We start from the raw sequence: 21,389 nt of genomic DNA on the forward strand, positions 1-21,389 counted from the left end.
AGGATGTGCTCTGTGGCATCCTGGGTGGGAGGGACGCTGACTCAGAGCAGGGTAAAGGGTCTGTGGCAGGCAAAGGGTTTGTGGTCCCATGTTCCAGTCCCCTCAGGGAAAGGGATGACCCCCCTCCCTGTGCTCTGGCTGGGGGTCTTCAGCATTCTTGAAGCAACTTCAAGGTCTTGAATGAGCCAGATGTGTTTTCGCACAACCCCTGCTGGAAGAGGTAGGGGAAATGTTCAGCTGGAGGAGGTCAGCTCAAGCACCTTCACTGGTGTGACATGTGGATCCTGGGAAGGGTGCGGCCCCCTTCCCATGCAAGCTGTAGGCTCATCTGTTTTCACTTCTCTTTTTCTGCAGAGCCCAGGAGCTATGTTGAGTCAGTGGCCCGCACGGCCACAACGGGCAGGGGAGGGACACTGCCTGCTGCCCAGCCTGCTGCCCAGCCCATTGCCCAGCCCGGAGGCCCAGAGGTGCCCACCAGGAATGGCACTTTCTCCAACTCCTTCGTTGCCCCCAGCCCTGTCTCCACCAGCAGCCCTATTCACAGCATGGATGGGTAAGGCAGTGGGTGCAGGTCACAGGGACTGGTGGGGCTGGGGCTGAACCCTGCCTGGTGCACAGGCTTAGAATCACGGTCACAGAGTCACAGAATCATTGGAAAAGACATCCAAGATCATAGAGTCCAACCTTAGACTACACATTGGCACTAAGTTCCATGTCCAGTTGTTTCTTGAACATCTCCAGGAATGGTGCTTGTTCCCTCATTGAAACTGCCTTTGTGAAGACCCACATCTCTCCATGCAGGTATCCCGGCCATCTTCAGTGCCCTGAGAACACAAATCTGGGTCCCTGCTGGTCACTGGGTGGTTACTGGACCTCAGAAACCTCTCACTGGGAACCTGGACCCTGGAGTGGGAGGATGGATGGTGTGTGCTAACCCCTAGACCTGGGTTAGGCTGAGCATTAGTCCTCTGGGCTGAGATGGAGCCATTGTCCCTGTCCCCTGTCCACCCTGCCCAGGAGGTGTTCTGCAACCACACAGGCTGGCAGGGCAGAATAAATCGGGTGTTTGCTGGGAGCTGATGAAAAAAGGCTGTGTTCCTCAGGAAGTCATATTTTGAGAAGGAACTGGGATTCATGGTGGAGCTGAAGCTGCCTCTAGTTGCTTCCATGAAGCTGGCCGGACCCATCCCATGGTTGCCTCTGAACAGCCAAGTTAGCTGACTGGCTCTGTGCCTCAGTTTCCCTGTGTGCCACATGCAGGAGGGTGCCAGTACTGGTCAGCAGCAGGAATGAGTGGGGGAGCTGAATTCTGCCTTTCTTTGTCTCTCCTCAGGGCCTCCCTCCGCAGCTACCCATCAGAAGGCAGCCCCCACGGCACGGTTACACCTCCTCATGCCTCAGCTGAGCCCTTGTACCGGTCGCCTGTAGGCTCGCAGATGCCCTCTGCTCACAGCAGCTACCAAAACTCGTCTCCATCTTCCTTTGCAATGGTCCAAGGAGGGGTTCCTGGCTCAGCATACAGCAGCCCTGACTACCCTGATAGCCGAGCTGGCCTCCAGCCAGAACCCCAAGCTCGGCCGCAGCCACAGGTCAATGTGGTGGGGGTCCACACCCTTCCAGGGAGCCCCCGCAGCCTGCACCGGACAGTGGCTACGAATACACCACCCAGCCCCGGCTTTGGGCGAAGAGCCATCAACCCCAGCATGAGTGGTGCTCCTGGCAGCCCTGGGCTGGGCAGGCATGCTGTGGTGGCCCATGGCAACCTGGTGGCCCCACCAGGGAGCCCCAGCCTGTCCAGGCACCAAGCAGCGGTAGCCACATCCCCTGGCAGCCCCCTGTATGGCTATTCCAGCCCAGAGGAAAGGCACCTGACACTGTCTCGGCAGAGCAGCTCCTCTGGCTACCAGCCTCCCTCCACACCGTCCTTCCCTGTCTCCCCAGCGTACTACCCCGGCACGAGCACACCGCACTCCTCCTCCCCGGACTCAGCTGCCTACCGCCAGGGCAGCCCCACATCGCAGCCCGCTCTGCCTGAGAAGCGGCGGATGTCAGCCGGGGACCGCTCCAACAGCCTCCCCAACTATGCCACTGTCAACGGCAAGGTGTCCTCACCCCTCTCCAGCGGCATGTCCAGCCCCAGCGGTGGGAGTGCTGTCGCCTTCTCCCACACACTGCCGGACTTCTCCAAGTTCTCCATGCCAGGTAAGGGATGCTCTTGGAGGTCCTGGTGTCCCCCTACCCTACTCAAGGCTCTCCCCTTCTCCTCCTTGCTGGCCACCAGGAAAGGGATTGCAGGCATGTCCTGATTTACCCCTCCTGTCCACCTGCAGACCAAAGGCACCACTGGGGCTGGGGCCATTTCCTGCACTTTCTGACAAATCCAAACAGGAAAAACACCGGCCAGCATCTCTGGCATAAACAGCTTCCAGAGATATGTATGCAGAGATCAAAGCTCCTGGAGGCGATTTTTCTCTGCTGTGGGGATACACTGACCTCCTGGCCCCACTCCTGGAGAGCTTTACCCCACTGAGACTCCACTGCAGCGCTGCCTCCTCATTTCAAATGGTGCTGTGCCCCGGGTGCCATCCTGCCTGGAACGCTTCTGCCAGCTCCGGTTGCAGACACTTTGGTGACGTCAAGATTGGGCTGATAGGACCAGGGGAATAAAGCTGTGGGGCAGTGGTGGCTCCGGCTGCTGGGCCAGTTTCTCTGCTGAGCAGGCAGCCCTTTGTGGGCACTCTGGCACTTGTCCTGGCCTCGTGACTCCTGTGGCCAGGGACCATTCCCAGTGGAGAAGCATGCGCAGTTTAAATGCGTAACAATTAACAAGCAGCTTGGAGAGGGGAGTGAGGCCCCTGCCTCTCCAAAGGTGACCAGATTGCCGAGGGCTGATAACATGTCTCCAGCAGAGATGCTATCCAAGCCTCTCGGTTGTTTGCCTGGTTGTTTTTGGAAAGCAGGTGATTGTAAGTGTTGCCTGAGTAAATGACAGCTTCACAGCCAGAGAACCAGCTCCCATTGGGGCTGTGCCACTGGTGGGCATTGAACAAGGCACAGTCAGGCAGGGCTGGGGCTGGGGTTGCTTTGCCCAAGGTAGATCAACCTGTCCAGTTCCTCTTCACAGAGCAAAGATAAGGGAAGAAATTTATTTTTATGAAGTGTGATCCAAATCTTGAACATTAGGGAACAGTCTGAAGTCAGGATCTCCCCGGCACCTTCAGACATACTTCTTTCCTCCAACAGTTTTTATTTCACCTCACCAGCTTATTTTAAATGAAGACTTCCATTTTATGTCTGGCTGTGTGCAGCCCTTTGAGGGCCCTTGAGCTTGGATTTAGCTTTAGATGCCCAGCAGCCCCATATGCTCCAGGTAGCGATCAGCCTGTCTGGGTATGGGGAACTGGGCTGAGATTAGTGCAATGTGCTGGATCTGAAAGGAGGTGGAAGTATTAATGCTTTGGCTGGATGTAGAGTTTCAGATACAGCATCTTTCAGCATTTTCTTGTCTTTTTTTCCCTTTCCTGCAGACATCAGTCCCGAGACTCGTGCCAATGTCAAGTTTGTGCAGGATACTTCCAAGTACTGGTACAAACCAGACATCTCCAGGGAGCAGGGTAAGTAGATGGCACAGGGTTGGGAACTGGGATGTGTCTAGGATCACAGGGATTAGCAAGGATTTCCCTTATGGATTGTGTTGAGAGTGAAGGTGAATAATGACTGCTCAGGCTGTTGCAGATGGGGGTTGAAGCTGCAGGTTTGTGTGATATGGACTCTTCAAACCTTCCTCTTGGTAGAGGAGCTCCAGTCCCTGCAGTGTGCAGTGGATCTATGTTTGCAGTTTGGGGTGCAAAACACCTGGCTCTTGAGTGGCTAATGCTCAGGGGTGTCTTGGAAACAGGGCTAAAATGAGTGGGGAGAGCAAGGAGGTGGCAGGCTGCCTTCAGGGGCATGGTCCCAGCATTTGGGCCTTGGTTCCTGCTTGCTCTCCAGTACTTGGTTTCTCAGAGATAGTCAGGGTGGGAATTGGAGATGCCCACAAAAGGGCAGTGGAGATGGGGGGAGATGAGCCTGTGCCTGGCAGCCCACTCACACATGCAGGAAGCGTGGTAACATTGTGGTGCCTGGCTATGAGGTGTGGAGCTGGGGCATCCCGTCCCAACCGACACCTTCGGGTGTCTTGAGGGTGTGTTGGTTCTCACAGTGCCATCTCTGAGCTCTGCTGTTCTCTCCTGCAGCCATTGCCCTGCTGAGGGACAGGGAGCCGGGGGCTTTCATCATCCGAGACAGCCACTCCTTCCGGGGAGCCTATGGCCTTGCCATGAAAGTTGCTTCTCCGCCTCCCACGGTCATGCAGCAGAACAAGAAAGGTATTGTGTGCCCTTCTCCTTCCCACGCTAAGATGCTTTCCATTGTTCAGCCGGGGCGAGCGGGCAGCTGGGGCTGCTGAGCCAGTTGTGCCCTTGGGTATGTGCTGATGTGGCAGGATCCCTGTCTCCCAGGGCACAGGGAAACAGCAGACACCCTCTGCCATGAGCTGTGGAGAGCTCAGGAGCATTTACATCTTGGACTTTGGTATAATGACATGGGTACAGCCTCTCCAGCCCACAAACACTGTGGGGGAGCTTCGCTTGGGGTTGACCCTGTGCGAAGGGACAGATTTGAGGATGGTGTGTGTAGTGTTGGGGACCCCTCCCTTGAGCTGGAGCATTGGTTTCTTAATGGTACTGCATAGTAATAGGAGGAGAGTGGCTCTGGTTGTGAGAACATCTCATCTCTTCCCAGGAGACTTGACCAATGAGCTGGTGAGGCACTTCCTCATTGAGACAAGCTCACGAGGTGTGAAACTAAAAGGATGTCCCAATGAGCCTAATTTTGGTAAGTGCCCCCGCATGTGGGGTTGGGTTTGGGAGAGCCTTGCCTTCACCATACTGTCAAAGCAGATCTGTTGATGTCTGGGAGAGCCTGTTACTGCCTCTTGTCCCTGTGTAACTGGATCCTGTGGGCATTTGGAGCCTTTACGTTCATGCACACTCACGAGAGCACACAAACATGCCTGTATGCATAGGTACATACCTTTCTACACACAGGTGTAGGACAACTGATGCTGCTGGGAGGTTGGAGGGCAGGGGCTCTCCTTGTTCCATTTACTCCATGAATAATGTTGTCTGAGGAGCTGCACAAAGACCTTTGTTGCATTTTTTTGTTCGTAAAGTGGCCCTGGCACCTCTGTCCCCTCCCTGAGCCCTCTGTGGAGGGCTACATGGTGATTTCAGTGGGAGGAATTGCCACATGTGGCATTAGCCCATTAATGAAGAAACCCATCTAAAAGCCTGTTTCCATCCACCCAGAGCAATGGTGACCTAATCAGGGAAAGCTGGAGTTTCTTATTCCTTTTCTTGGTTAATGATTATTGTACTTCGGATTGTGCAGTTTCATAGCCTAATGGTTTTGTGAAAGGATCATTGTATTAACCCAGCAGATGCAAACAATTGTTCATCTGACAACACTGGCCCTATGCTGACCATCTTCCCTCTTTCCCCAGGCTGTCTCTCAGCACTGGTGTACCAGCACTCCATCACACCCTTGGCCCTGCCCTGCAAACTGGTCATTCCTGATCGAGGTAAGAGCTAGGACCACAAGGCATTGCATCTGTCCCCAAAGCCTGCAGGGAGGGGGTAGGTGTCCAAGCAGGGAGCACCAGTAACCATCCCTTGTCTTCTAGATCCCATGGAGGAAAAGAAAGACTCTGCATCAGCCACCAACTCAGCCACAGACCTCCTCAAACAGGGTGCAGGTGAGTTGAGAGGGGTTATCGTGGGGTGAACTTGGCTTGGAGTACTGGTTGATCCCATGTCTGCTGTCTCTCTTTCCAGCCTGCAATGTCCTCTTCATCAATTCAGTGGAGATGGAGTCTTTGACGGGGCCTCAGGCCATCTCGAAGGCTGTTGCTGAGACGCTGGTGGCTGACCCCACGCCCACAGCTACCATTGTTCACTTCAAAGTCTCTGCACAAGGCATCACCCTAACGGACAACCAGAGGAAGTAAGAGCTTCCATGGCCACATCTCTGGCCAAAAGACAGTGTTGGCTCATTCCCAACAGGGCTGTGATTCAGGAAGTGTGTTGGTGAAGGATGTCCCTGGGATGGCATCAGCCTGGTCATGGACATGGCTGAGCTTTGTCCTTGACTCTGGGAACATCCTATGGGAGACCTATGGCAGTGTCCCCTGGGCTGGTGGAGCTGGGTTGAGGTGGCCCTGACATTCCCTGCTTTATGTTTCAGATTGTTCTTCCGAAGACACTACCCCCTCAATACCGTCACCTTCTGTGACTTGGATCCCCAGGAACGAAAGTGAGTGCCCTAACCTGGGGGGAGCATGTGACCCCCAGCCCTTTCACTCCTCTAGCCTCCTGGGATGCTTGGAACGGGGTCTTTGCTTGCTCTCTCTCATGCTCTTGCAGAGAGCAGGAATGCAAGGTCCCCTTGGATACTGTGGTGCAATGCCAGCTGCTTCTGGTGACTTTTTGGTGTCTACAAGCACCTTCAGGCTGAGGGAGAGGTGCATCATTTTTCTATAAAGCCAAGCCTGTGCAAAGCCAGGCTGGCCTTCCAGCATTGGTGTGGTAGCCCCCATTATGGCCCTGTCTCTCTGTGGGGTGCAGGAGGGACCATCTCTCACACCATCTCTTCTCCTTGCAGATGGACTAAAACTGATGGCAGTGGCCCAGCCAGGTAAGTACTTTCTGTGCTTCCCAGCAGATTCCTCCCGGCTGCTGTCGAGGTGGCTTCTGCCTGTGTTTGGGCATTGGCTGGGAGATGCCCTGTGCAGGGCATCCTGGCTGTGTGTAAGATGTGCTCAGCCCTTGGGGACTCTGGATGCATCTTTCAGCCCCAAATTCCTGGTCAGAGCAGGCATGGCTCTTTGCTGAACTGACCAAACTGGAAACTCTAGCAACAGAGTCATTGGGAACTAGCTTATGGAGCACAGCTGGGGTTATGATGATGGCATGTGAGCTACTGGTCATCTCTCCCCTTTCTTCCTGTCCTTCCTGTCCTGACCCATGGGAGCACAGAGCTGTTGGCTGAGCCCATGTCCAGGGGCAAGCTCCCACTAATTTTAGCCATTGTGTGAGCGAAGGGGTTTTTATTAGGATGTCCAGCTGCTGGGATATTTCCCCTCCCCAATTAGAAATGCCATAGCCTGGGCCTGTCTCACATTCTGTTCCCCCTATATTTATAACTTGAGTTTGCACATTCTAATTAAAAAAAAAAAAAAGGGACATTTTATTCATCAAGGGAGAGACAGACAGAAATAACCAGATGGTCTCACTCAGCTTCCTGTGTCCTTGCATGGCCTTCATCTCTTAGAGGGTCTACCCCAATGGCCAGCCCATCTCACCTCTGGCTTCAAGAGGCCAAACCAAGGCAGTGCTGTGGGCGTTGGAAGGTCCCTTCTTTGGGATGGACTTGGGAAGGGTGGCAGAGATGTTCAGACCAAGGGCAGTTTGGTCAAGAAATGGTTGAAAGCTGGCCTTCAAAGCAACTGCAGCAAAGGGAAGAGAAGATGGGCTTTCATGCAGGCTGGTTTGGGATTATCCCTCTGTGTTGTGAGAGGTGGATGTTAAGAGGGGAAGTAGGACAAGACCATGTTGGAAGAGGGTGATGGTAATCGTTGCAGGAGCAATATTGAGGCTCTTGCCTTCTCCCCACACAGGCTCTTCGGCTTTGTGGCCAGGAAGCAAGGGAGCACCACAGACAACATCTGCCACCTCTTTGCTGAGTTGGACCCAGACCAGCCAGCTGCAGCCATCGTCAACTTTGTCTCCAGGGTCATGCTTGGCTCCAGCCAGAAGAGATGAGCTGGCACTTGCGGGTGATTCTTGAATTTTGGAGAAGGACTTGGAGCTGATCCGAGAAGGAGTGTGAGGAAGTGCATTGTGGGAGAGGGAAGTGAATGGGGGGGGGGAAAGGGTTGGAATTTTGGAGGAAAACAGCAAACAACAAAAAAACACCAACAAAACCCCTAAAAACTCAACACAAGCCAAACACACACGTAGAGGAACCAAAGCCACACACCTACAAAAGAGAGCCACAAAGTCACGCCAGACAGGATGCGTGTCCCATTGCAGGGAAGGTGACCAAAGCAAAGGCGGCAGTGAGAGATGTGTTTCCAGCTTTCAGCATCATGGCCTCAAGTGGTGACATCCATTTGGGACTGAATGTGGGACCATGACTGGTGTTTTCCATCTGGAAAAAAAAAAAAAAGGCAACTGGCAAAACCCATGGAAGAAGCTTCATCCCAGCAGCACCATCTGCTGTGTGTTTGAACTGACCTGTAGGAGATAATGACATGCGCTGGGTCTATGGGACGTCAGAGGAGATGCTCTCAGAAACCTTCCCTTGTCCAGCTGTAGAGGAGGGTCCTCACTGGTCCCTGTGCTTCCCCTACAACCTGCTCGCAACCTGGTAACTTGCTGGGGGCATAGGGAAATTGATCCTGAACCTTCCAATCCCTGGGGAGCTTGGCCATGGGCTGACCTTTGCTTACCCAGAGCCTGGCACCAGTCACAGGTGAGACACTGTGAGTCCACCCAGAGAGGCGGGTCACGCTGTTCTCCCCTTCCCCAGAGGTTCTGGTGCCCCCCAGCCTGTGAGGAGGTGTGGGGGTTCCTACCACTCTGTGCCTGGGGAAGATGGATACTCCCCAGGAACCTGGAGGATGCAGAAAGTTGCCTCCTCTCCCATCTTCCCCTTTTCCCTCCCGTCACTAGTCCTCTTTGGCAGTTTTCTCCTGCAGCCTATCACATTCTCTTAACACAAAAAAAGCAAAACAGAAAGGAATAGTTGTAATAATAATAATGATTATAATAATAGCAGATGCTGGCACAGGTTGGTTTCCTGTGCAAAGCAGCAGATCCGTGGCTACCCCTTATCTAGCTTTTTGGAGACACGCAAGCGGTTTTTAAATTGCATGGACATTCAAGTTGCACGAAAGGCAAATGACTACAAGTAACTCAGGCGCTTTTTTCTCCTTTTGTTTTGGAGGCCACGTTAAAAAAATAAAAAGAAGGAAGAAAATTAAGCAAGGGGCCTGCAGTGGCTGGGCAACCCTGGCTCAGTGGGGAGGTAACAGGTCCTCTGAGAGCCACCCTAGTTGACACATTTGTACCCCCAAAACCATCTGGTTCGAGGCTTGTGCCCCTGAAATGCACCACAGTTTTGCAGTGATTTCAGTGCTGTCAGCTTTTCCCTTAGCTTTGGTAGGTGAGGAGGGCAAGTTGGGTGGAGAAGAGGGTCAGAGGGCCCCTGTGCCACTGCAGGGGGAGAGATCATGATGGGGGTGCAGCAGGTGGAGGTCCTTGCCCTATGGTGCTGGGGAGGGGGCAGAGGATGCTTCAGTCACATGTGCAGGTTTAGGGCAGGGGGAATGGTCCAGCTGGAGCTGCAGTGTCATAGCTGAGCCCTCTGCTGCAGATATTCCCCCTGAGAGCTTTTTTGGGCTAAGTTTTCAGTGCAAAGTGGCCCAGATAGTCTTTTGGGGACAAAAATTAAAAACATAGCACTGCAGTCCCCTGGAGAGCTTGTCTCCCGTGGACCACCCTTGCCTTGATAGCTATCATATATATATACAAGCTATACTGACAAAATACTGTAAGCTAATGAAATTTTAAGGAGGAAAAAAAAAAGGTTAAATTTACACTCAAAGATATTTATTTTTGCCATATTGCTTTCTGCGCATCATATCTCCCCCACTATATCCTGCCCTTCCCCTGCCCTGGGGAAACACTTGCATGTTAAAAGAAAATCCAGAGCAAGGCAAAATACAGATGGGGGAAGAGGCGGGGGCCCCTGTGTCGGGGTGTCTGTGTGTGACCGGTGTGCGGTGTGTGTGTGTGTGGGGGGGGGAGTGGGGGGCGCGGGCGGCCGGACGGGGCTGCCAGGGCCAGAGGCTGTGCTGATGTACTTGAGTGTGAAAGGATGGGTAGCGACGAGTTGGTTGTGAGATGGTGGTGTGACAGGAGGTTCTGGGGGGTGGGGGGGCTTTCCCCCTCCCCGGTTCCCTGGCCGCACAGATGCAGAGGTCTTTTAATTTTTGATATTTTCAAGAAGTGATTTCCCTCCTTCTGCGAAATTCAAGTGAGACAGGAGACGATCTCACCCGTAATCTCCTCACCCTGCCGTTCACCCATCAGAGAAAACACTGTGTTTATAGATATATAAAGATATATTTTTGAAAGCCTCTATTTTTCAGACTTGGTTTTCTCACTGCTAAGAAAAGAGATGATAATAATGTAATTTTATTTTAATCTGCTGCCTTGGAAACTGGTGCTTGGAACTTCTATTTCTCTTTCTCCCCATACAAATGAAGCAGATCTAAACACCCCAGAGATGTTGCATAGAAGCTGACCCCAGCAGATACCTGTCAATAGCATCATGCCTGCTTCAGGCCCCGAGCCTCTCCCGGCTCCCCCACTAACCCACTAGCTGAAAATTTAGACTGTGTCCAAATCTCAAACACTAACAAAATCATCTGACGATTGTATTATTTTTTTAACACACAGCTAATCACCTTCCAATGATGTAGCCGGGTGTTTATCAGCTCCCTTTAAAGCACTTTTTTTCCCTTTAGCTCCTTTTTAAAAGAAGGTTTTAAGGCGTAACAACCCTTTCTGTCCCCGGGAGAGACCGTCAGCAGCATTTAGGATTGCCCAGGTCCTGGGGCTGGTGGGGACGGAGTGCTGATATTTTTTCCTTATGAAAGGGACAGAAAAATACTCTTCGGGTTTTTTTTTTTTTTTTTCCTTTTTTTTTTTTTTTTTTTTTTTTTTTAAGTGCAGTCATGCTATTTGAGATTCGAGCTCGCACGAATTAAGCCCAGCATATGTTTTGTTGTAATCACACTGCCGTTGTCAGCAGCCGGATGGTATCTCTCGCTCACACACACACACACACACACACAAACACATCCCTCCCTCCTGCACAAAGAACTGCATATATTCTTGCCAAAGATATCCTTAAAAACGCACTTTCCCCCACATATATATAGATATATATATATATATATTTTTTTTTTTTTTGTGTGTGTGTGTGTAAATTTATTGTACGTGCCCTTTTTGTGTCAGTTTGTTGTTTGGAGAAGCCCGTCCTGCCTTTGCTGTTGATATAGCTGTCTATTGGGAAATGCTCCCTGGGGAGGTAATTTGCTGTCTGTCCTGCTCAGTGGCACCTGCAATGCACAAAATATGGGGTTCCCATTCAGTGGAGCTGCCTCTGGCTCTGCCCCTGGGAGCCATTTTGGGAGATGATCCATGTCATCAACTGCTGATAGGATGTACCGTTGCGTGGTCTTCACCAGTCCCTCATCACTGGTGGAGACAGCAGGGTGATGATTTTGAGCAGAGTTTGGGGTTGCTCTGAATGTAACATTTGCTGGCTGCCTCCTGGTCAAATTACACATGAAAAACAAACCAGGTAGGGAGAAAAACCCAACCCAGCCTCTGGGCATTGATTTTTCAATGAATTCAACTGCCTGAACCAAAGTGCAGAGTAAATCCCCACCCAGCAGGTCGGGCAGGTAAAGAAACCAGTTGCCCCAAAAACCCCAGACAACAGCATCAACAAAAGGCAACCCTTCCCGTTGGAGCAGGCAGGATGATCAGACAGCAAAGGAGCCCGCAGGGTCTTGTTTCATTTTGTTCGTTTGTTTTGCAAATTGCGAGGTTGGTTTGGGGTTACTAATTTTTTTTTCTTTTCCTTAAAAAGGAAAAGAAAAAAAAAAGAAAAAAGGAAGCAATATGACGTTTTTGTTGGCGGATCCTGTGCCGCCGTGTTATGCGGTTTTTTTTTTTTTGGTGGGTTTTTTTTTGTTGTTGTTGCTGTTGTTGTTGTCTTTGTTACTTTGGGAATGTTACAGATTTATTTGCTAATCAGTGTTAACAAACAGTTTCAAACTTTTAGACTTGCCCAGTTCTGTGTATTTATATAGATGGAAAAAAATACCTTATATTTTGTATCTTTATGCCCATAATGTTGTCGTGCGTGTAAGGATGACTTCGGTCGCACCATGTCCGTGTGTGAATGTCACTCCGCTGTTGTCTTCCCATTGTACAGATGTTGGATTCTTTGCAGTTCATTGTATGGCTTTATAAAGTGGTAAAAACAACAACAAAAAAAAGAACCAGTTATATAAAATATACTGTTGCTTGGAATGCCAGCTTGGTGTTTGGATTGCTGGAAATGTATCTTGAAATTTAAGGGAGCATAGGAATAAATGCTCTAGTTTTTATTGCACAGGGGAAAAAACCCCCAAAAAACAAACAAAAAACCAAAACCCAAACCCGTATGAAAAGCTGGCGGGTGCTGTGTTTTCTCCAGGCTGTCCTTCCCCCTGTTCCTCGATGGCAGATTGGGGCCCCCGGACAGACGCCGGGCGGTGGGTGTGGGAAGAAGGAGGGGTTGTGCTGCTGCTTGTCAGCCTCCAGCCGCAGCTTGTGTTCACCAGATGCTGGCTAACCAGACAGCCCCCAAACTTCCGACATGGCTCCAGCTCCAGCTTGGGCTTTTGTTTACCAGCAGGGATTCCTCTGGCTTGCCCTGCAGCCACTGGGTGCTCTTCAAGTCCTATTGCTTTTTCCCAGGTTGCCTTTAGTGCTGTCTGTCCAGCCTTGGGCATCCCTTTTGGGTCCCTCTCCCGCAGGGGAAAAGGATGAGGGAGATGGTGGTATGGGGTCTTTGCCGAGGCGGCAGTTTGGGCTCTGCTTCCATTAAATCCCACTCCCTATGCCTTTCAGAGCCATCCTGCTCGCTTGTGCCTGGCAAAACTTCCCCCAAAGTCTCAGGCCAGCCTTTTCCAGCATTTGCGGAGCAATTCCCAGCATCTGTCAGAACACTTAGCCCCTGGCTCTCTGGCTCCACTCCTTCCCCTCCTTGCTGAGTTGGTGGCCAAGACCCAGCCCCCTGGATGGATTGAGTTTAATTATACAAGAAATATCAGCCAGAGCAGCGGCAGTTTCTCTGGCGCCAGCACTGCTGCGACTCAGAGGCTCAGAGTTTCTCCCGGGAGCCGGCAGCACTAAAAATACCTCCTGCCTTTATTTAAAATAGCTGCAGGGCGAGGGGCGGATTGCGGGGACTGCTTGCGTGGGGACCCCGTGCTGTGGGGCTTGTGCTGGGAGGCAAAGGCAGGAGAGGTAAAAAAAGAAAGGGGCGGAGATGGAATGGTTTCTGGCCCCTCCGAAATAGCTGTGGTGCTGGGGGTGGGCACCCAAGCGACCCAAGTGCCCTTCAAGCCAGGCTGCACCACGGGACCTTGTGAGGTGCCTGGTGTCTGCCAGCCTTGGCCTCAGTTGTCCCTTGCCTACCTGCAGGCAAGACAGGACCTGCAGCCTCCTCACCCTTTCTGACACTGCAGGGATGGTATTTTCTTTCTAGCTTCTCTCAGTTTTGTTTCTTTCCTGATTCCTGCTGGAATCAACTCCCCAGGGCCCAGCACCAGCCACTTTGCCATTCCTGCTGTTTCTGCCTGGCTGGGATGGCCACTGCTGAGTATCCCTGGGCAGGGAGGAGAGGCGGTGAGTGCCTGGCGAGGTGGCGCACACAGGCTATTTGTTGCAAAGCCATAAACTGCCTCTCATTCTCCCCCGCCTTTTCTGCAGTTAATTCCCCATTTCCTCTCCAAAATTCCTCCGGAACTTCTGGTTTGTGTTTTCCCTCAGCATGTTCTTATCTGCCACCAATTTCCCCTCACCAGCTCTGACAGCACAGGCTTTTCAGGGTCTCCCTCTTTGCAGATTGCTGCTGTACCCAGGCCAGGCTTGTGGTTCTGGCATGACCATTGGGAAAGGCAGGTCCCACCAGCTTCATGCTGGGAAACCTTTTCCTCATTGCATCTCCCCTTCTCTATCTTCCTCACCTAAAACCCCCCCCTAAATCAGTGTTTTTTTCTCATTTCAGCCCCAGCTCTGGGGACCCGGGGCCATCCAAGGAGTGTTTCTTGTGGGACTGTGAAAGGTGGCAAAGTTTCTCTCTCCACTATGCCTGCTGTTTCAAGAGAAAAGAGTGGGTGTACCATCAGACAGTCAGGAAACCCTGGGTTGAGAAATCCTGCTGGTGGGTTTGCTCCCCTCCCTCCCCATTATTTTTGGTTGACTAAGCTATAAGCAACCCTCAAATCTGGAGCAAAACTAGGGTCATGGTGGTGGGGATGAAGAGGTTTCAGTGCTAGGTACCCTTCAGAAGTGTCCTCAAGGGAAACAAGAAAGTTTGATACAACATGGCTTTTCCTGAGTATCATGTCTGGGCAAAGGCCAGGAACCAGACAAATTCCACAGGATGAGAAGGGTGGAGCAGAATGATGTGGGCAAAAGCCACTCTGGGGTTGGTGTTACCTGTGCTCATGCTATGCCCATGAGAACAGATGTGTCTCCTGTGAGCTGCAAGCCCTGCTGTGGTGTCCAGGATGCTGCTGCTGAGTTACTGCTTCCCTGGGTGGCTCAGCCACTATGTGCAATGGGGACACAGAGACTGATTGATGGAAAGGCAAAGGACCCCTTGCCCCACTGTCTGGGGTTCCTATGGCCACACAGACTGGGGCTGAGCAGCACCAGACTAGGATAAGGACCGCCATCCAAACCAGCAGGGCCTGGAGAAGTCCATCATAAGAAAATGAGATGAGAAAAGACAGCCCAGAAATTACTCTGGGGGCATCATCATCATCCCAGGAGCATGTTACTGCTCAGAAAAGGGCATCAACATGCAGCCTGTGGTGCAGGAATTAGCCACTCTCCATGGCTGTGGCAGACAGGAAAAGACAACAGAAAGGAATTTGGATTAAATATGGAATAAAGAGGAACAATGTGACACTCGGGAATAGTTGATCTGGAGAGGGAGGGGAGACAAAACCCTGGATGTGTGGAAGGGAGGGAGGGAAGAAGAGAGGGAGGGAAGAAGAGAGGGAGGGAAGAAGACAGGGTGGGAGGGAGGAGAGGGGCTGGGCTAGTCTCTGTTCAGAGCAGAGCGATTGGAGAAGGGTGATGGGTAGGTCTGGGCTGTCCTTCTACTTTGTGAGGTTCTGGCTCCATCTACAGGGATGTGTCTCCAAGTGATGGAGGCCTTGGACTGCTGCATGCCCAAAGCCGGCTGGGCAGGAGGGGATATCTCCTTGCCTGCAGCCAGTTTCTTCTGTGGCTCCTCTCCTGAGCACACCCCTGCATCGTGCTCCTGCTGCTCTGGAATGGACATCTGGGTTTGTACAGGTGAGATAAGGAGATGTCCTGAGATGGAGAGATGCTCAGAGGCAGATGGGTTTGTACACCCTGAGATAAAAGGGCTGGGAGCCATCCCGGTGGCTGCAGGATGCGAATGCAGTCGGGGCACTTAGAGCTGGGTGCAGAGCAATCACTCCCAGCACTGCTGGTCCCAGGCTTGTGTGCTGTGCGTAGCCTCTGCCAGAGCCTGTTTGTCTTTCACATTAGTACAGCCCAAAGATGTCCCTGTGCAGGGCTCCAGTGCCAGCAACTCTTAACAACCCATAGCAGTACTGCGCAGCCTTGGTTCCCATAGGACCACATCATCCAAGCAAATCAGGCAGGCAGCCTAATTCAAAAGCTTAGATGAGTCAAAGTAGCACTAGACAGGTCTCTTCTCCCTGGTTAGTTGATGCTCACCATGTCCAGTGGCATGCCCAGAGAAGGGCAGTGAAGCTGATGAGGTCTGGAGTGCAAGTCCTACAAGGAGCAGCTGAGGGATCTGGAGTGGTCTTTGACCTCGAGAAGAGGAGGCTCAGGGAAGACCTTCTCACTCTATACAATTACCTGAAAGAAGGCTATAGCCAGGTGGGGAGCAGTCTCCTTCCCAGTTACAAGTGATAAAACATGAGGAAATAGCCTCTAGTTGCCCCAGGGGAAGTTTAAATTGGATATTGTGGAAAATTTCCTCACCAAAAGGATGGTCAGGCATTGGAACAGGCAGCCCAGGGCAGTGGTTGAGTCACCATCCAGTGAGATATTTAAAAGGTCTGTAAATATGGCACTTAGGGACATGGTTACGTGGTGGACTTGGCAGTTCTGGGTTAATGATTGGACTCAACGATCTAAGGATTTTAGGATCTTAGGATCATTCAGGATTCAACCTAAATGATTCTATGATTTTATGTCATTGTCCTTCCTCGGATGCCCCTTGTGCTGGCAGTTTTAGGCGAACATGAAGTAGTGACAAAGAAGAGTCCAGGTGGTCCCAACATTCTACAGCCAGGCTAAAGAAGGCAAATGAGTCAGGAAGGAATATGAAGCAATTTGTTCAAAATCCCTGTGGCCCAGCACAGGGCAAGAGTTTTTATTTTCTAGCATGCTCAGTGGTTCTTCATTTATCACCTCATTCATGGTCTGCCTCGTGTCTGCTTCCAATTACCTCACTGATGGCCTCTAGCTGGCTGTACCCACATGTTCTTGGAACTGTCCTCTGCCTCCTCATGCCTTGATGGTCACAGGGTGAGTCACACCCTCTTGCCTCTTGGCTACCACCCCAAATTTGCCCTGTTCCATTGGTTTAACCCTCCATCCTTATGCAGAGCTCAGGCAGAAACAGGCATGAAGTTTGTCTCCAGTCAAAACCAATCCTTCCTCACACATCGCATCGCCTGGGGCTTGGGACACCAACGTGTCTAAATGACAGCAGGTCCCAGCAGAAGTTTCCCAGCTGAAGGCAGAGACAGAGCGTTTAGTTACAAAATAGGGGTTATCCTTTTGGATTTCAGGCTCCCTCCTCTCCATGTCTAGGCCTGCCAGAGTGAAAGCACAGAGGTATGTGCCTCTGTCCTGATGACACTGTGACAGTTGTGTGGCTTTAGCATGGGACATCTTTCTAGTGGTGGTGAAAAGGGGTCCTGTTTTGAGCTTTCCTGCCTGTGTCAGGGCAACAAACGTATAGCTTGTGATGATGCTGGACAGCTGGGAGAGTGCAGGTGTGAAACACAAGTGTGCTCACATACATATGTATTCACAACAGGAAATAAAGCCCCTTCTGATCTCTTTTCCCTCATCCCTCCTAGTCCCAAGATCCAGTGCTATCTCCTACATACAATTCCTCTCTCCTCCTCCTCCTCCTCCTCCTCCTCCTCAAAAAAAGAAAAAAAAAAAAAAGGGAAAAGAAAGAGCGGAAGTAAGAAGCAAGCAAGCAAGAGTGCGGAGGAGGAATGAAATATTTGCAAGCTCATTGTTTTAATCCTCCAACAACTGGATAAAACAAGTCACCAGTGAGCAGCTTCTCATGACTGTGCATAGTGCCCTTGCCAGAAGATCCAGGCTCTAATGAAAACAGCATGTGGGAGGGGAGATTGTGTTAAATCAAAGCAGAGTGCAGCAGCGACCTTGGCCCTGGCATAGCACAGTTCTACTGGGATGCACTGCACTCACTCAGGAGGGCAGAGAAGAGCGGTTTACTGCTGAGGCACCTCCTTGTTTTGGCTGTCTGTGGGGTGGCTGTATGAGAGAACTCTCCAGATAGGAGATGCTTAGCAAACGCCTTTGGCTTTGCTGAGATCTCAGTTTTTCCAGTGCTGCTGGCTATTTTTGTTGAATCAATCTTGCTTGTTCCTCCAGCTTGGAAAGCAGGGGGAAAACACTCATCCACTAGCCTTGGGGTAGACTTGAAAGGTTTCTGCTCTTGTGGGCTCCCTCTCTGGGCTTGGATTTTGCAAATGCAGTAGGTTGAAAAGGGCAAAAACAAGGAGGAAAGCCTGGGTGGAATAGGAGAAAATCACTATGGTTATTCTCCCTTTAAGACAGCTTGGATTGATCTCAGGACATGAGGGGGGTCTCTATGGTCCCTCTAGGGTTTTACTGTGGTACTTTGGAGGGTCCCTAGAAGATGACTCACTTGTGCTCACTCAGGGTGGGAGGGAAAAGTGAGTCCCTGTGGACAATTTCCTTAATGCTGTTTTCAAAGGCCTTTTAATGAATGTATGTTCTCAGCCCTTGTTTCTGGCACCTCAGGGAAGATGCTCCTCAGCTGGGGAAATGGTGCTCAGGGGCCACTGGGACCCTCCACAGCTGTGAGAAGAGGCTGTTTGTGGAGGCAGCAATCTCCCTGGGAGCACCGGAAAGGTTTGTGGGACATGCCTAGGATATCTGGGACATGTGGAGCAGCCAAGCTGACATTCTGGCAGAGTGCCATTCAGTAAGACGTGAGGAGAAGCAGGAACCTGTGCCAAGGTCCTATTTTAAAGCAACCCCCCTCGAAATCTTTGATATGGATAGCACTGGAGATAGGGTTTCACATGTCTTTATAGCTCACACTTCCACGTGAAGAAACCTCAGCCTTGCCCCGTCAGGCTGCTCTCTGCCTCAGCCAAGCAATGGCTGTCCTTCAATCCCAAGGACCCCCAGCTCCAGCCTCAGCCCCTCCCAGAGGGAGATCTTAAATACCTTCCAGACAGGAGAAAATGCTTGGCTGTGAGGTTTCTCAGAGCTCTGGTGGTCATTCCTGGCTCCCTTCCTCTTCACACTGCTGAGGGCTAGGGAGACACCCCCTCTTTAGACGAGACAGAAACTGCTGCCTGAGGAAAGAAATGAATGAAAAGAAAAATGACTGTACAGAGCAAGGGGTGTGAACTGAGGGACCCTAAATATAATCCTCCTGGTCTCACAAGCCCCCTCCAAAGTCAGCATCCTGCTGTCCCATTTCTGCTCTCTCTCTCAACCTCCTTTCAACCAAATGTCCTCACAGAGCCACTAGTCCTTGGGGAACATCTGTGGTGGAGATGCTGAAGGGTTTGGTTACACAAGTCCCGGGGTGATGCTGGAAATCTGAGCTTTTGTGGCTGCTTTCCCCTGGTCTCCTAGATGCTCTCCCAATGTTTTTGGCTTCTCCAGTTCTGTGGCAGTTTTATAATTCAGGGACGGAACCCACGCAACAGAAGGTGCTGTGCTCTGAATGCAGGCTCCTTCTCTGCCCCTCCTTGCCAGCACTGTGAGTTCGTACCACTAGAGGTCGGCCGGTCCCCACCGATGGGATCGCTGGAAGCAGGAGAAGGGAGCAGCAATCCAAAGATGACTGCAAACAGTTTGGCTAATGGAGCTTTGTGTGTGTGCGTGCGCGTGTCTATGTGACAAACGCTTCCTTTCCTGTAGGCATTTCTTCCGGCCCGGGGCCAGCTTTCCAGGCTTGGTGCTGCTTCTCTTATCAATTGGTGCATTTATTTGACACACTAGAAAAATAGTCAGGTCTTTAAGGGCAGGAGCGGGCTGGAATAGCCAGAGTGCCAGCTTTTCCTGGGGAGAAAAAAGCAAAAAGGAAAATAAAAAAGAGGGAGAGAAAAAAAAAAAATAGCAGCAGGCAACTGGTCACACAGAGCTCTGGCAGCCTCAGAGTCAGCCCCAGCCATCGTAAAGGCAAAAACTGTTGTCCCCGACCGCACGGAAAAGGGTGTGCTCCTCCATTGCTCAGTGACCTGCAGGAGCTCACGACCTGGTCATGCCCTCAGAACACTTCGCTGAGCATGAAACTCTTATAACCACCTGCTCTGGGTCCCACCCCCTGTCAGTGCGATTAGGATTAGGAATTCAGAGCAGGGGAGCAGCCAGGGGCTCTAATGAAGATCCAGCTCCTCCTTTGCTCAGTTCTATGGAGCATCTGTATGTAATATTTGTAGTCCTTCTCCAGTTCAACAAAACTGTGAACAGCCTGCAACAGGTTTGTCGTGAATGTTGCATTAACTGGATAATGAAGGACAGGAGGTTTGCTACATCAACTACTCCCCTACTCCAACTAGTATCTTTTGTACTACCCTCTTCATCCTCCTGTCCAGCTGGCTCGTGTGACCCCAGCTCTTTTTCTTGGCACTTTATCTAAATAACTTGTGAGATATGACCAGCAGAGCTGCATTGCTTTGTTGGAGCCAGAAATTTAAGTACAACGAGGCAGAAAACACCAGCAAGAGTGCAAGTGACTTCTTGGGCCAGTACCCAGCCACCTTCCAACCTGGATGAAGACAGGCCACTGCCATAGGCAGCCTAGACCCATGCTGCTTTGTTTATGTGAGCACCACAATGATCTTCCTCACCAGTTTTTAAAATTCAAGATCTCTCTCCCCTGTATAGAACATTTTATCCCCAGCTGTCTGCACAGGAACTTTCCTATACTGTCTGCCCACAGCTAGACTCAAGTTTAAAGAGTCTTCTTGTTTCTTCATAGGCTGCTTGTTTGGTTGCATATCTGGGGTTGTATCTACTAGAGTCACAGATTTCTCAGTTGCCTTGCAGGATGCTATACTCCAGCAGTGTTGATGAACCATGGTTCCATGATTTTTCACCAGATTTTCAGCTCTCAGGGAGTTTTTGGAAGGGGGATGTAGTTCCCTTATTTACCTAAGTTTTTGGTCACTGCATGAGTGAATCACTAGGAGGATGTGACTCAGCGTCCTTCAGCCACAATGTTTCCCTCTCTAAAGGTGTCTCTCCTTTAGGACAATAGCTTGGTACCTAGCACTTGGTTTGATGCGTGGCTCAGACAGGCTGATCCCTGTCCAGTGCTTCCAAGAAGTCAGAGATCCAGCAGCTTCCTCAAGTAGCTGGGCATTCAGTCCTGCCAAGCCTACTCTGAAGAGATGGTGATGACACAGTTCACTGAAGGGGAGAAGTCAGCCTACCTCCAAATATCATCCCTGCTAGCCACAGGGAAGTGGGTGAAAAAAACTGGCAAAACACTGGAAAATTGGACCTCTCCCCTTGTCATTACTGTCCCAGAAGTGGAGGGAATCTCAGGGAACGCAAGTCAACATTCTGCTGCTGGACGTGACTCTTAACTTCCACAGAGGCTAAGCCTTAGCTGGTTTGAACTCAGTATCTCAATTCTTCCATTTGTTACCTAAACCAGGCCAATGTTTGTCATTTTTGGAAACTCATTTCATATAATCATAACTCCACGGTACAAAGAAAAAAATACATTAAATAAATACCAGCATGTTTTGTGACACAAAACCCAGATACATTGTGTGGAAAATATAACCTCCTTCCATCTGGAAATGGCTTGGGATTATCTACTTTTTCTTGCAACTCATTTTCTATGTGTCTCCACTTTGAGAGTGATTTACTGCAAACATCTCTGTGTTCTCTTTGCTGTATTGATTCATAAGAAATCCTTTCACAATGAAATCACATTTTCCATGCACCAAAAAAAAGTCAGATAGAAAATGAAGAATATTATTGTAACAGGAAAATGGTTAGGACAAAGAAAGCTTATAATTTTGTAAACAGAGGTTGGGAGGAGGCTTTTGGGATTGAGTTTCTGGGCAGTGATTCAGAGGGTTTTTCTTTTCTTATTCTGAAGAGTCTACTGGCAAGATCTACAGCTCTGAAAAAAAAACCCCAAAAACATAAACAATTGTCCCCTCT

General features: G+C 50.8%; 1 protein-coding gene across 8 annotated transcripts in view; it reads left to right on the forward strand.

Moving 5' to 3' along the window:
• Positions 1 to 12,214, forward strand: part of TNS1 (tensin 1) — a 55,279-nt gene extending 43,065 nt beyond the window's left edge. For all 8 annotated transcript variants that reach the window (XM_066190181.1, XM_066190182.1, XM_066190178.1 and 5 more), the window contains 11 exons: positions 355 to 553; positions 1,334 to 2,202; positions 3,528 to 3,614; positions 4,236 to 4,367; positions 4,783 to 4,875; positions 5,543 to 5,620; positions 5,723 to 5,794; positions 5,874 to 6,042; positions 6,283 to 6,351; positions 6,700 to 6,732; positions 7,715 to 12,214. In XM_066190181.1, coding sequence (XP_066046278.1) covers positions 355 to 553; positions 1,334 to 2,202; positions 3,528 to 3,614; positions 4,236 to 4,367; positions 4,783 to 4,875; positions 5,543 to 5,620; positions 5,723 to 5,794; positions 5,874 to 6,042; positions 6,283 to 6,351; positions 6,700 to 6,732; positions 7,715 to 7,859 — 1,946 coding nt within the window. In that variant the 3' untranslated portion in view covers positions 7,860 to 12,214. The remainder of the gene's footprint in view (positions 1 to 354; positions 554 to 1,333; positions 2,203 to 3,527; positions 3,615 to 4,235; positions 4,368 to 4,782; positions 4,876 to 5,542; positions 5,621 to 5,722; positions 5,795 to 5,873; positions 6,043 to 6,282; positions 6,352 to 6,699; positions 6,733 to 7,714) is intronic.
• Positions 12,215 to 21,389: the final 9,175 nt, after the last annotated feature.

The sequence above is a fragment of the Chamaea fasciata genome, unplaced genomic scaffold (assembly GCF_029207755.1).
Source record: "Chamaea fasciata isolate MVZ Bird 193981 ecotype frontalis unplaced genomic scaffold, bChaFas1.0.hap1 SCAF_8, whole genome shotgun sequence".
Lineage (NCBI taxonomy): Eukaryota > Metazoa > Chordata > Aves > Passeriformes > Sylviidae > Chamaea > Chamaea fasciata.